At 37.9% G+C, this 16,279-nt stretch overlaps 1 protein-coding gene across 6 annotated transcripts in view; it reads left to right on the top strand.

The window, feature by feature from the left end:
• The window catches only part of SHC4 (SHC adaptor protein 4), a 167,821-nt gene that overhangs the window by 78,072 nt on the left and 73,470 nt on the right, over positions 1 to 16,279 (top strand). For all 6 annotated transcript variants that reach the window (XM_074294454.1, XM_074294453.1, XM_074294449.1 and 3 more), the window contains exon 4: positions 14,571 to 14,634. In XM_074294454.1, the coding sequence (XP_074150555.1) occupies positions 14,571 to 14,634 (64 nt within the window). The remainder of the gene's footprint in view (positions 1 to 14,570; positions 14,635 to 16,279) is intronic.

Raw genomic sequence — 16,279 nt, 5'->3', positions numbered from 1 at the left:
TTAGGGACTTGGTCTCTCACTCAGGGCTTCAAGAAAGTAAAACTCCTCTGGAATTCCTTTGTTCTAGTTCCTCGCGAGACGGCCACTCAAAGTCCAATTGTTCCTCCTACCATTTGTTTGCTACTTTAGTTTCTGAAATGGACACTATTTTTCAAATTTGCTCTGCATTACATTCTCCCACCAGCCACTCCCACGAGTCACCAGCTATTTTAGGTCTGTACTAACTTATTTTTTGAACAATAGAATAAAAAATAAATATTTGAGTGAAATACAAAAAAATCAAACTTTGTAATGCATATTGTTGGTAAATATAATTAGTTAATTCCACATACATTATTCCTCTTCCTGTATCCCACTGGCTTTTGCTTCCTCACATACATCCCTTTAACTCTCTTCTCTGTCCCTTTGCACTGGCTGATCTCCATGCCTAGTATATACTATATGCTTACCCTTGTCTCATAATTCCCTTCCTTCCTTCAAGACCCAACTCAAGTACACCTGTACCTGGGCTTTGACATGAGCTTGCTCTTCCATTGGCAGGAAGAAGCCCATCCGGCTGTTATCGGGCACAACCAAGTATCAGACTATCTTGTTGAATATAGAGTGATGTAAGGATGGAACTCTTTTTCTTGCCCCATAACCTGTCCCTCCAACCTCTGAGTGTCTTTGAACAGCCTTTGAGATGTTGATAAACTCATCTTTAGACAGGTCAGCCAAGTGGATTCCACCTGGTTCCTCCGTGACTCTTCCCTCTGAGCTTCCAAACTCTGCCCTGGCACTTTCCCTTCTGCCCTGAGGTTTGTGTTCCTTATATAAGATGTGCCTTTGGCGATCTTGTCCTTTTCAGGACTAAGTCTGCTATGAGATATTCTCTCTCTCCCCTCCTCATAGTGTCTTTCCTTTAATGGCGAATTTCTCTGTCCTACGGCTGACTGGTGAGTCTGCTGCGCTCCTCTATGGATTCAGCCCGCCAGTCTGTGGCGTCTCATGCCATGTTCCAACCTCTGGCGTGGTCAAGTGGGAGTTCACTGGGGAGCTTGTCTCTTCCCTTGTTAATTGGTAAAACCCCTTTCTTTGCTAATTGTATGTTCTCCCCAGTCATTCATATTTACTGTTCTGGGTGCCTATTTTAGGTCTTCATTTTGTCTGTAACCTCTTCTCATAAGTAATGTATCTCTTGACTAAGGAGAAACACCTTATGAGTTCTTCACCTGTGAATTGTTCTCGAACCCCATCATTTGGTGCCTACACTCAGTCTCATCATTGTGCAGGAAGTCTTTTCTCAGCTACCCGTACATATAGAATATCATCTTGAGAGCAGTGGTTGCTCCCTTTCTCTCTGTGTCTCTATATGTCTGTGTCTCTGCCTCTCTATTTTGGTTTCTCTCTGTCTCTCTCTCTGCCTGTCTCTGTCTCTGTCTCTGTCTCTCGTTCTGTCTCTCTCTTTCTCTCTCTGTCTCTGTCTCTCTCTCTCTCTCTCTCTCTCTCTCTCTCTCTCTCTCTCTCTCTCTCTCTCTGCCTCTCTCTGCTTCTCTCTGTCTCTGTCTCTATCTTTCTCTATCTCTATCTCTGTCTCTATCTCTCTCTGTCTGTTTCTGTCTCTCCATCTGTCTCTGTCTCTATCTCTGTCTCTCTGTTTCATCTCTCTGCCTTTCTCTATCTCTGTCTCTCTGTCTCTGTCTCTCTGTCTCTATCTTTGTCTCTCTGTCTCCTTCTCTCTGTCATCTTTGTACACCCAATGCTTAGCACTGCCTGCCATTGGGTAAAAAATAAAGTGATACATTTTTGTTGCTTGAATGATTGATCTCAGAGTGGGCTGAAGGCTATAAACCCAGAACCAGCAGAAGAGATTTCCATTTGTCTTGTTTAAAAGTTTAATATGGACGTTGAAAACTTGAAGGCCAAAGTTAAGATGGCAATGAGCAAATGCTTCTGAAATTATGAATGGGCAGGGTTGGAGATGGATGGCTTTTATTTATAGCTTCATTTCTGGAAAGGGAGGGTAGGTGAGTGGACAAGGAGAAAGCAATCAACCTTCCCTGCTTCCATTAAGGCACTGGTACCCTAGTTGTGCCTCTTACTCAGGAAGGGCAAATACATAGTCAGAGGGGAAAATAAGGTAAGGAGGAAATTTGTTATTGATTTTCTTTCCTTCTGTGAAATTACACAACTGTTCAATTGTTTGCAGGAGCGTGAGAATCAATTGGGCTGCATTTGAGACCACCTTGAAATTCTGTTCCCTCCTAGTCCTTTTAAACTTCCTTTCTTCCTCTAACCCGACAGTATCATGTAGTGTTCAATTCCTCCTCTGTGCCAAGCTGTGTGGGAGCTTTTATTCACGACGCCACAGCATTATTTTGCCTGTTTTCTGGCTGCAGTCAAAACTGTATTTTATTCCCAGGCCATGAAGCTTTTTCTTCTCTTCTGTAAAGGCCACTGGAAATCTGATGAGATGAGAGGGAATAATGAAGTGAATAATAAGCCTATTTATAGCTTCAGCCTCTGGTAGCAGAACTATTTATCAGTAGCTAGACTTTGCTCTCTTCCTTCTGTTTGAACTGTAGCAGAATTCAGCCCAGAAGACTTTCCTGAGGACAATCATTTGTCTAGAATTCATCTTTCTATCTTTATAAATTTTGGGCATGTTGAAGTTGCAGAAATTCTATTTCTCTAATTGTATCAAGTCAACTCCTGAGTCTGTTTAAAGAGTCTAACCTTTAGGACTCACAGTAAGGCACATGAATTAATACTCACAGCAAATGTTGGGTGCTGATTTTTGTCATTTGAAAAAGTGCTTGTGGAAGAATCAGGGAGTGAACATTAATGCAGAAGTAACATATATACATATATACATATATATATATAATTAGTAGTGTCATGGTGTGTGATGATGATAATAATAGCTCACATTTCTGCAGCAGAGCATTGACATCTGACATTGTGAGCTATACAGTGAAAGCATTATTGGCCCCATTTTGCAGAAGAGGAAAAGCATTAAATTTTCAGAGTGACTTGCATAAGATCACACAGCTAGCCGGTAGCAGGTGTGGGTCTCCTTCTAATGCAGGACTCTTTCTGTCATACAGATTTTTATCACCCAGTTTGGCTGAGATGGATACTTTGAAAAGCTTAAGCAGGTTTGCATGTGTTGTCTGTTCAGAAAGATACTCAGAAAAGTGGAGGAGGGGGAGGAGCTCTCGTGGTACCATTTCAGAAATATGACATCAGTGTATCAAAGACCATCCTAGCCTCAGCAGCATTTCCCATGCTTGATCGTGTCTCAGAAATAGAGAATGTTATGATAATAATAACATCTTATATTTATGTAGTATGTTTCTTGCATTATCTAACATGATTCTTACAGTAGTCTTGTAAAAGTACTGTTAGGTATTGTTACCCCAATTTTATGAAAGAGAAAACTGGGGCAAAGAGAGAAGAAATGACTTATACATAAAACTAATGGATATCAGACTGAGAAATGGATCCTAGATACATAGGCTCCAAATCCAGTTAGCGGCTCCTTTCCCTTATAGCATAAATACCTCCTTTAAAAAATTTCTGTATCTCTTCTGGGATATAAAGAGTCCTGTCAGTTATTCCTATTGAATGATACAAATTTGTTCTCACCAGCCCTAGTTACAAAGACACAGCCTTGAGCTCACCAAGTTTGTAATCCAGTCTGGGTGGTGAGATATGCAGTACAAACTAGGATGTGGTTCTTTTCACCAGGCTTTTAGTAAGCTCTCAATATGTGCAGATGCTTATGACACTGATTGGAGATGCAAAAGGAAGTCGGTTCCTGGCCTCAGGGTGCTGAGTAGGAGGGTCATAAAACACACATGCAAATTTGTCATTGTTGATTTGTTTTTCAGATCCCATTGGGGATTTTCTTGTCGAGATATTGGAGGCAGTTTGCCATTTCCTTCTCCAGCTCATTTTACAGATGAGGAAACTGAGGCAGGCAGGGTAAAGGGACTTGCCCAAAATCACCAACTAGTAAGTGTCTGAGTCTGATTTGAACTAATGGCTTCCTGACTCCAGGCCTGGCACTCTATCCATTGTGCCATCTAGCTGCCCAAATGTCCTAATGGGTGAAGGCTACTAGACTAGGCAAATATTAACAGTCTCTTGTGGAAACACCACCTAGATAGGGGTACACTGTTAAATGTTTAACAACCAGCTCTCCAGAAACATTAAACCTACCCATCTGTTCCTGTATTACACTTTTAAGTTTAATATTTTGTCCATCATTTTCTTAAATCTAGAAACCAACATCACTAAATAAATCAAATTTTTGCAGCATTTGTTGATTTCCAAGGGGCAAATGTTCACATTGATATTTTAACAATCAGCTCTAGTGAGAACCACTTGGAGCAGGATTTTTTATGATTTATTAGTGTCCTGACTGGGGAGGTGGAGGGGTGCAGCTTGAAAATTGGTGAGATATTTTATCTGAAATCTCTTACAACTCTGTGATTCTTAGAAGGTAGGGCCTGTGGCCACCCTTAAACCCTCCTAATTATTAGAGGGCCCAAACTATCCCAAGTGTTTGGGACAAAAAGACCTACCCAAATTGACTACTCAGAGATCACTCATAGAAAGCAGAATTATTTATTAGAATCTCGAGAAGCGGACCCCATCCTTGTCTGTGAGCCAAATTCACAGCAGGAGAGAGCCACTCCCTTGAAAATATTCATAGCTTTTATGCATTTCAGACAAAGAACCTCCAAAATCCCACCCTCTATATGTTGTGATTGGTCATATAAGTCTGTATTTTCCTATTTGGTCAGTGGAATGTAGTAGACAAGGTGATATACAGCTTCTTCGCCCACTCCTTTTTTGGACAATGGAATGCAGCCTGGTCCTTATCTAAAATCATGTGATGGGGCCTACAGGTCTGATTCACTTTAGTTAACTGTCTCTGATCAATATGTGCTTAATCTGTAAGTTCTTCACTTTTTCACATACAAATATCACTCTCTGAAGATGGGAACAAGTTTAACCAATGTGGTAAAGCAAGACAAGGATAGATCTGCTATCATGCCATTGTTACTGCTCGTTGGCTAACTAGTTACGAGTGTATGTCTTGGAGGTGTGTTGGGGAAGCCTGAGAACGCCTCAGACTGACCCCAAAATTGGAAACTCCCGTCAAAAAACACATCAAAGGAAAAAAAATCGAAGGTACCTAATCTCTCTCCTGCACAAGGAGTGTGACCACCCAAAGGCTGCTTTCCTTTCTCTGCTCCCATTCCCTTTTTATGGCCTCACACTTACAGAACTCCACAGGGGTGGGCTTCTAGCCTGGAGTCAGGAAGACAAACTGAAATCTGACTTTGGAGACTTTAGAGAGCTGTGTGATTGTGGGCAAGTCATTTCCCTCAATTCCAAAATAAGAATAAGTGATAGTGCACATAGTTACTTACAGAGTTGTGATTAAATGAAATAACATTTGTAAAATGCTGAGCCCGTGGTGCTGCACAGAATGGATGCTTAATAAATGTTTGTTTCATCAGCTCTTCCATGTCCCCGCCTCCCTATCTTCCTGCCCTCACAGCATCTCAATCCCCGGCCACTGAGGGGATAACCATTGTTATGCTTTACAGGTAACTGTGTTCTTCCCACTGATGCATTTCTACCAGATTTTAAACAGCTTCAGTTTTTATTTTATTTTTTCCAATTACAAGTAAGAGGGATTTTTTAAACATTCATTTAAAAATTTTGAGTTCTTTCTTTTTCTCTCTTCCTTCCCTCCTCCTTCACAAGACAAACAATTTGTATAGCCACATAACATACATTCCTATATTAGTCATATTGTGAAAGAAAACACAAATCTCCTCCCCCCAAAAAGCCCAAGAAAAATAAAATTTTAAAAATATATTTTAATCTTCATTCAAACTCCAGCAGTTATTTCTCTGGAGGTGGATAACATTTCAACATAAATTTTCAAAATTGTATTGCTGAGAATCACTAAGTCATTCATAATTGGTCCAAATATAGTTTTGTTGTTATTGTGTCAATTGTTCTCCTGCTTCTACTCACTTCATTTTGCATCAGTTCATGTAAGCTTTTCCAGGTTTTTTTTTTAAATCATTGAATCAAACCAGTCTGGAGAGCAACATGGAACTATGCCCAAAGGACTATCAGACTGTGCACACCCTTTCTTTCAACAGTATCTCAAAGAGATCACAAAAAAGGGAAAAGGATCCACATGTGCAAAAATGTTGGTGGCAGCCCTTTTGTAGAGGCTAGAAACTGAAAACTGAGTGGATGCGCATCAGTTGAGGAATGGCTGAATAAGTTGTGGCATATGAATGTTATGGAATATTATTGTTTTAATAGAAATGATGAGCAGGATGATTTCAGAAAGGCCTGGAGAGACTTATGTGAACTGATGCTAAGTGAATAGAACCAAAAGAACATTTTACACAACAACAAGATTATACAATGATCAACTCTGATGGATGTGGCTCTTCTTTTTTTTTTTTTTTTTCCTTTTTTTTCTTTTTCTGAGGCTGGGGTTAAGTGACTTGCCCAGGGTCACACAGCTAGAAAGTATTAAGTGTTTGAGACCAGATTTGAACTCGGGTCCTCCTGAATTCAGGGCTGGTGCTCTATCCACTGCGCTACCTAGCTACCCCGGATGTGGCTCTTTTCAACAGGGAGGTGATTCAGGCCAGTTCCAATGGTCTTGTGATAGAGAGAGCCATTTGCTACACACGAAAAATCGGACTTAGAAAGAAGGTAAAAAAACCTGGGGAAAAATGCAAGCAAACAATAACAGAAAAACAAAAATGGTATGTTGTGGTCCACACTCATTTCCCAGTGTTCTTTTGCAAAAGAAAGCTGGTTCTGTTCATTACTGATCAATTGATAGAACTGATTTGGATCCTCTCATTGTCGAAGAGAGCCACGTCCATCAGAATTGATCATAGTATTGTTGTTGAAGTATATAATGATCTCCTGGTTCTGCTCATTTCACTCAGCATCAGTTCATGTAAGTCTCTCCAGGCCTCTCTGTATTCCTCCTGTTGGTCATTTCTTATGGAACAATAATATTCCATAACATTCATATACCACAATTTATTCAGCCATTCTCCAATTGATGGACATCTATTCATCTTCCAGTATCTGGCCACTACAAAAAGAGCTGCCACAAACATTCTTGCACATACAGGTCCCTTTCCTTTCTTTAAGATCTCTTTGGAATATAAGCCCAGTAATAACACTGCTGGGTCAAAGGATATGTACAGTTTAACTCTCCAGAATGGTTGGATCTGTTTACAACTCCACCAACAACGCATCAGTGTCCCGGTTTTTCCACATCCCCTCCAACATTCACCATTATCTTTTCCTGTCACCTTAGCCAATCTGAGAAGTATGTAGTGGTATCTCAAAGTTGTCTTAATTTGCATTTCTGTTATCTATAATGATTTGGAACACTTTTTCATATGGGTAGAAATAGTTTTCAATTTCCCATCATCTGAAAATTGTTCATATCCTTTGACCATTTATCAATTGGAGAATGGCTTGATTTCTTATAAATTAGAGTCAATTCTCTACATATTTTGAAAATGAGGCCTTTATCAGAACCTTTAACTATAAAGATGTTTTCCCAGTTTATTGCTTCCCTTCTACTCTTGTCTTCATTAGTTTTGTTTATACAAAAGCTTTTTAACTTGATATCATCAAAATTTTCTATTTTGTGATCAATAATGATCTCCAGTTCTTCTTTGGTCACAAATTTCTTTCTCCTCCACAGGTCTGAGGAGTAAACTATTCTATGTTCTTCTAATTTATTTATGATCTCATTCTTTATGTCTAGTTCATAAACCCATTTTGATCTTATCTTGGTGTACGGTGTTAAGTGTGGGTCAATGCCTAGTTTCTGCCATACTAATTTCCAATTTTCCCAGCAGTTTTTGTCAAATAGTGCATTCTTATCCCAAAAATTGGGGTCTTTGGGTTTGTCAAACACTAGATTGCTATAGTTATTGACTATTTACAACATAGTATTTTAACTTTTTGTTGTTGTTGTTTGCTTGCTTTTTGTTTTCCTTCTCCTTTTCTTTTTTGATTTGATTTTTCTTGTGCAGCATGATAATTATGGAAATTTTGTAGAACAATCGCACATGTTTCACATATATTGGATCCCTTGACATCTGGGGAGGAGGGTAGAGGGAAGGGAGGAAGAAAAAAATTGTAATACAAGGTTTTGCAAGGGTGAATGTTGAATACTATTTATGCATATATTTTGACAATAAAAAGCTCTTTAAAAAGAATGATTGGGTCAGTTTGCAACTCCACCTTTAAACATTCACATCCCTTGACATCTGGGGAGGAGGGTAGAGGGAAGGGAGGAAGAAAAAAATTGTAATATAAGGTTTTGCAAGGGTGAATGTTGAATACTATTTATGCATATATTTTGACAATAAAAAGCTCTTTAAAAAGAATGATTGGGTCAGTTTGCAACTCCACCTTTAAACATTCACATCCTTTGAACATTTATCCTTGTATTTTAAAAATTTGACTCACTTCTCTATATATTTAAGAAATGAGGCTTTTATTAGAGAAACTTGCTGTAAATTTTTCCCCAGTTTTTTTTGCTTTCCTTTTAATCTTGATTGTATTGATTTTACTTGTACAAAACTTTAAAATATGATGTAATCTAATTATCCATTTTATATCTTGTAATGCTCTACAACTCTTGTAGAGCATTACATATATTCATATATGTCATATATTCTTCCTTTATCCATAGATCTTATAGATACTCCCCCAGTTTGCTTATGGTATAATCCTTTATGTCTAAACCATGTAACTTTCTCTGCTATCTACTCCTATTTTATGTATAGGTTCATCAAAATTGTTTTGTTTGTGACTAGTACCTTTCCCAAACTGCCCACCTTTCTATCAACTCCCTCCTTTTTCTCTTCCTTGTCTACTTCCCTATGGGATTAGATAGATTTCTGTATCCATCTGAGTGTATATGTTATTCCTTTTTTGAGCCAATTCCTATGAGAAAAAGGTTCAAGTGTTAAACTATTAACGCTCCTCTTCTATTGTAAAAGCTTTTTCATGTTTCTTTTATATGATATATTTTACCCCATTGTACCTCTCCCTCCTTTTCATAGTACATCCCTATTCCTTACCACCTAATGTTAATTTTATGGATATCATCCTGATGAGAGTAAAACTCTGCTTGATCTGAGTCAGCCCTGTAAAATTATGTAAAATCACCAACAAAAATGTCTCCTTTGCTCTACAAACCCAAATGGTCTTGCATCCTCTGAAGCAACATAAACCTTTTTGGAGGAAGTCGTGATTTCACATTCACTCAAGACTCCCCTTAGGCTCATGCATAATATGGGTCTTCAGAAAATGACCCTTTGCAGATCACTTCTCTATTGAGAACGATATGCCTGCCAAGAGAATCCCTCTTGGTGTTTCTTTAACAATAAAGATTTTCGGGCATGGCCTTTGGGTTTAGCGAAATTCCTTTGCCAGGAACTCATACCTTGGACAGCTGACCCTCACCCATTCCTGCCTCACCTCTTCTTTGATACCCTCAGCCCTCATCATTCCCATTATGATTGATTCACATCCTGTTCTCTATGTATACTACTTCTAACTTTGTAGTAATGATAAAGTTCTTAGGAATTAAAAATATCATCTCTCCATATAGGAATGTAAACAGTTTAACCTTATTGATTCCCTTATGATTTATCTTTCCTGCTTATATTTTTATGTTTCTCTTGAATCTTGTATTTGAAAATCAAATTTTCTATTAAGCTTTAGTCTTTTCATCAAGAATGTTTGAAAGTCCTCTATTTCAATGACTATTCATTTTCTCCCCTGAAAGATTATACTCCATTTTTTGGGTAGGTGATTTTGGGGTTGTTACCCTTGATCCTTTGCCCTGTGGAATATTGTATTGCAAGTCCTCTAGTTCTTTAATGTGGAAGTTGCTAAATCTGAAGCTATCCTTACTATGGCTCCAGGATACTTGAATTGTTTCTTTCTGGATGCTTGCTGTATTTTCTATTTAATTTGGAAGTTGTTGGAGAGAGAATGAGGAATCAAGACATCTTAACACTTTGTAGCTTGTTTTTTCTTTCCCAGTTTCTAAAATATTTCACCTTGCAATTTCTGTCTGTGTCAATGTGCAAAAGGCAATTACATAATGTAATTGTTTCAATTATTATATGTGCCTTTGGGTAAAAGATTTGCATTTACTAAAGGAGTCCTATTATTTGCATAATTATGAGGGATTTAAATATTAGATTAAAAATAAGGCTTTATATTTATATGACTGTGTAATGAATGTACCCAGTGCCCGCTTCACTTTCACAGAATTAACTTTTAATGCCACTCAAGGGACAGGGAAGGGAGGAGAATTCTTATATTGCAGCTGTGACCTAGGAATCTCAGCCCAATTACTAGACATCAAGACATAGCAACAAGAGCTCTACCTCTGGAGTCAGAGGACCTGGATTCAAATCCCATTTGTTATACTTATTATCAGTCCTATGACCTTCTTCATTTGTAAAATGAGCATCTTGGACTAGGTGGCATCTGAAGTCTTTTTCAGATTTAGGTCTATGATCCTATCATAGATGAACTCTGATTTCCCTTCTTTTCCAGCCTTCCAGATCTATAATCTGGGTGCAATACATCCTCCAATTTCTGTTTCTCATATCTAATATATACATATACACACATTTGTCTTTTCATACTTATCTATATATCTATACATAGATGCAATATATGTATGTATATGTGTATATATGTATAATATAATATATATACATAATACATATAATATTTACCTCTTTATTTATCTTTCCTCCCCCAGTGCCCCAGTGGAACATAAGCTCAGTGAGAGAAGGAATTGTTTCACTTTTGTCTCTGTATCATCGTCACATAACCATTTTTGCCATTTTTAAGTGCTTAATAAATTCTTGTTGAATTGTTTTTCCCCATCAAGACTTAGAATCAGGTATTGTGTACAATTGGTATTTTTAATGTGTTAATTGTGTAGAGCTTTTTTTCTGGAATTCAAGTTTTGGAAAGAACTTCAGAGATCATTTACTCCCACAAGTATCTGGACAAGAATTCCCCCTACAATATTCTCAACAAAGAGTTATAAATTCTTATTGAACATTACCTGAGGCAGCTGATTCATATTGGGGCATATTTGACAATTACAAAGTTTTTTTCTTCTATCCTATATAAAACCCAGATTGTCTTCTTTTGCAATCATTTTTGCTAATTTTCAACACTGACTTTATTGATGGCAGTCACATTCTGCCTATCTCTTCACTGTTTTTCTACTTTCTGCTTACACATTTTTGTTCTACCCTATCCAGTCCAAATATTATCCTTAAATGAAAAAGTTGAAGCAAATTTAGACCACAGTGATTCATACTATTAGAAATTAACATGACTATGATCTAGTGAGAAAACAAATTTTGATTTTTTTTTTTTTTGCTAGGCAGTTGTGATTAAGTGACTTTCCCAGAGTCACATAGCCAGTTAATGATTAGTGTCTGAGAGTGGATTTAAACTCAGTCCTCCAGACTCTAGGGCTGATACTCTATTCACTAAGACATTTAGCTACCTGATTAATTTTTTAAAATAATTTTTCATGTGAGATATGATGGTATAATGAGTCAGTGCTACACTTGGGCCTGTATTGATCTGTTTGGATTCATATCCATTCAAATTGATACTCTGAATCCCATTCTCTTTGAATTTTTCCTTCATGGTCATTTGCTGTATTAGTCACAGGATTTCACTTTATAGTTATAAAAAACGAATGAGTTACTTAGATTAGAAATGCAGGATCAAATCAAGAAAATATATTAGCACCAACTACTCTGAGTACCCATGGCCCAAGCCCAACCACTTCTCAGTGCCCCAGGGATAAACTATCTCAATCCTGCACGGCTGATACCTGGCTGATACCTACTCTGAAGGAGCAGGACATGGGAGGCTAATAACTTACTCTATTATGAAAAGAATTGCTTCTTGATAAGATCACTGGTGTAGTCACTCTTAGTAATCCTGACTCTTCAGGAAGTTGCTCTTCCCAATAATCCTAAGGCTCTACGAAATTTGCTGCCCTGAACCTGCTGATTCCATGGCAGAAAGGATGAACGCTTGTCAGGAAGGGTAACACACAACTGCATTGAGTCCAGAGTCTAGCACTGCAAACAGGAAAGAGGAAACTATAATTTGTGTCAATGTAAAAGTGATTTTTGCCTCGCTATAATAAAAAACAAACTAGCATTTATTTGCACCTGTGTGCCAGGCACTGTTAAGCACTTTACTAATCTCATTTAATTCCTCATAGATATTATTTCATTTGATTAGCATTTCACTGCTTTTTGTCCTTGGTACATAGTACAATGTCTGACATATAGAAAGCACTTAATAAATACTTGTTGGTGATCTTATTAATGGTAGTGATGAGTCAGAAATAGTCACTTCTTTTCTCCATTTATTTCTCTGAATATTTGATCTAAGAATTATAGTCCCTTATTTTAGAGCAGGAAGAGGCCTTACCTACTATGTATTCCACTCTCTTCATTTTACAGATGAAAAAACTTAAGTCCTACAATATTAAAATAGCTTGCCCAATGTTACTAGGAAAGAAATAGCAGGGCCAAGATTAGATCTCTAGTTCTTTATTTGCAAAACCAGAGTTTTTGCTGCTCTATGGCATTATTGTCCAGCACCCTTTTACTTTTTAAATTTTACTTATTTTTATTTTTTAATAGTACTTGGTCTCTTTTGAAAAATTTTTATTTTTAAAATATATGCAAGGATAGTTTTTTCAACATTCACCCTTCTAAAACTTTATGTTCCAAATTTTCTCTCTCCCTTCCCCCATCTCCTCCCCTAGACAGCAAATAATCCAATATATTGCTATACATGTGCAATTCTTCTAGATATATTTCCATAATTATCATGCTGCACAAGAAAAATCAGATCCAAAGGGGGAAAATGAGGAAAAAACAAAAAAGCAATCAAACAACAAAAAAGTGAAAAAAGTATGTTGTGATCAACATTCATTCTCGACAGTCTTTCCTGTGGGTGCAGATGGCTCTCTCCATCACAAATCTATTGGAATTTGCCTGAATCCCCTCATTGTTAAAAAAGAATCTTGTCCATCAGAATTGATCATCATATAATCTTCTTGTTGCCATGTACAGTGATCTCCTGGTTCTGTTCATTTCACTCAGCATCAGTTCATGTAAATCTCTCCAGGCCTTTCTGAAATCATCCTGCTGGTCATTTTTTAAAAGAACAATAATATTCCATTACATTCATAAACCATTACTTATTCAGCTGTTCTCCAATTGATGGGCATCTGCTTAATTTCCAGTTCCTTGCCATTACAAAAAGGACTCCTACCAACGTTTTTGCACATGTCTTTTCTCCTTTTTTATGATTTCTTTGGGATACTGGGTCAGTAGATACTGTCCAACACTCTTTTAAAAATTCTTATCTAAAAAATAAAACCAAAAATAAAGCCTCTTATCTCAGAGGCAGCATCCTTTTATTGTCTGTCTGTGCAAGCTTTCCTGGCACAGACAAAGCCTCTCTGGCCCCAAAGCTAGAGTTAAATTTCCAGAGGAGTTCCTCTTGCAATAGTATTGAAATTTTAAATCGATGTGCCAAGTTTTAGGAGTGATAATGATAAGCTACAGCTCATCTAGAGAGATTTTCCTGGAGTGGTCATAGGGCTCAAAACCATGGAACATAAGGATCTATTTTTTTTTGGACCATATAAGGATTGGTCAAAAAAAAAAATAGATATATTTTTCTCAAAGAAAGTAGGGAAGAAAAGAAAGGAAATAAGCATTTATTAAGAACCTGCTGTATACCAGGCATTGTGCTAAATACTTTACAAATATCTTATTTAAGTCTCAAAATTTTCTTGGGAGGTAAATTCTAATATTATCCTCATTTTGCAAATGAAGAAACTGAGGCAGAGATGTTAAATGACTTTTCCAGGTCATATAGTCAATAATTGTCTGAAGATGGATTCGAATTCATGTCTTCCTAACTCCAGCCTATTGCTCTGTCTATAGTGTACCACCTATCTGTCTGGAGAAGAAACAGCTTTTTTTCTTCTTTGGGAGTGAGGGAGGAAAGGATATGATATTAATCACAATTTTCAAATAGTCATCATGTGAATGAAGCATTAGGTTTATTTGTACTTAGACTTGGAGAGAACTAGGACCAATGGGTGAAAGTAACAGGGAGGTAGATTTCAGCTCAAAATTTGAAAATATCTCTTAAAAACAGTTATTATTGGGCCCCTTGCGGGCTGACAGGAAAGGCCCCAGTGACTTTGTAGCACTGAAGACTGTTCTGTGGAAGTTGAGTAACTATAGGGAATGTTATAAAGGAATTCATGCTGGAGAAGGGTTGGACAAGATGGTCCCTGAGGTCCATTTGCACCTCTAGAATTCTATGCTTTTATCCATATTTCTAGCTGGTGAATGTGTAATGTATGATAAAAGGTCAAATCTTTCATGGCTTCTGGTTTTCATTCTCTATAGGGAAGCAATAAGCCGCCTGTGTGAGGCTGTTCCAGGGGAAAATGGACCCATTAAAAGACGCAAGGTAAAAAATAATTTGGTTTTCTTATTGATGTTTTCCCATAATTATTGGGTTGATGACCCCAAAAGAGTACCTAGTTCGACCTGCCATATATCACAAAGGACCCTTAAGTAAAGCATCGTGCTGTATCATGTCCCACCTCTCCTCTCTCTGCCTCTTTTTCTCTCTATAAATACAGACACACACACACACACATTAACATCACTCAGAACAGGCTTATTTGCGAACAGAACAAGTAGCGATTTGATTTAGAGACCAAATATTTAAAATCCCCATCATTAAAGGACCATTCTTTCTGATCAGGGTATTTTACATTCTCTTCCCAGGCTCTTGGGAAGTACCTGCCGCTGCTTGGGTCTGACCCATGAATCCATTAATACTTTAGGATGAAGCAGGTGTCAGAGATCAGTAAGGCCCTTCACAATGTTACCTAGAGCTGACCTAGTGACCCTCAGGGTGCAGCAGGGAAGCAGTCTAACAAACTGGATTTTGAGAATAGAGCAGCAGACACATCTGGGTTCGAATCCCAGCTTAGCCACTTATTTCCTATGTTTCTTGGTGAGTCATTTCTCTCTCTGGGCTTCCATTTCTTCCTCTGTAAAGGAGGGTGTTGAACCAGATGACCTCTCAGCTCTAAATCTCGGATCCCGAGTCTGTGACGCTGTGACTCACCATGACAGCTTCTCTGGTGCGGCCCCAGCTCGCTGCATCCATTTTCCACGTCCTCTTCCTGCTCATTCTAGGCCCTTATGAATAGGCAACTTCAATTTACTGATTCCATTCAATGGCCTCATTTGTTTAACTCTTTCTCCATCAAGGAATAACATCCTACAGGACAGATAGCCCTTTCTAAGAGATACCACAACAAGATACCACTCCCCTCAGGAAAACAAAACAAAACAAAACTGTTCTCACCAGAAGGCAAATTGCTACATATATTAAAAAAAGAAGCATGGCCTTTTCTTTTTGCCTGAAATAATCCCTTCGTCTGAGGAAGACATATATACATTTACATACATACATACATATATATATATATAATTAAGTGTGAACAATGTCTCTCTCTCTCTACTCTCCCCCTTTAAAACATGCACTCTGTTTAACATACAGCCAGGTTTGGCCTTTGCCAGATATCTATTCTGATGCTAGAAAATTTGAAGTTTTGTAGTTGCTCAATAATCAAAAAAGTTTATGATCCACTGGGTGGCATCCTAGTGCAGGGGAAAGGATATAGGGTTAGGCTACAAGAAACCAAGTTAAAGTCCTACTCTTTTGATTGAGAATCATCAAAGTTTAGAATTGGAAAAAAATTTAGGGCTCACCCTCTTTCACTTTTATAGATGAAGAAACATAATAAATCACAAAAGTAAAATGCAAGCACCAGAAAGCTAGAAGGCTGGCAGGATCAGCCAAGCAGCCGGGCTTCCCAATAAGAAGTTCCACGAGGCTAATCACATATCCTCTCCTTGGAGGAAATCTCTTAACGTTTCCTCATTTGTGAAGTGGGATTAATAAGACCTCTTCCTATCCCCACATCCCAAGTAAGGGCAGGCCCCCTCCCCCAGAAATTGTTTATCTAAGCTTGTCTTCTGTCCTTTTATTTTGACATATCCTTTTCCCCACTTCTGTGTCTCTTCCTCCTCTCTGC

The sequence above is a fragment of the Sminthopsis crassicaudata genome, chromosome 2 (assembly GCF_048593235.1).
Source record: "Sminthopsis crassicaudata isolate SCR6 chromosome 2, ASM4859323v1, whole genome shotgun sequence".
Classification (NCBI taxonomy): Eukaryota; Metazoa; Chordata; class Mammalia; order Dasyuromorphia; family Dasyuridae; genus Sminthopsis; species Sminthopsis crassicaudata.
Note: the sequence above shows the minus strand (reverse complement) of the source record. Positions and strands in the feature narration are given on the sequence as shown.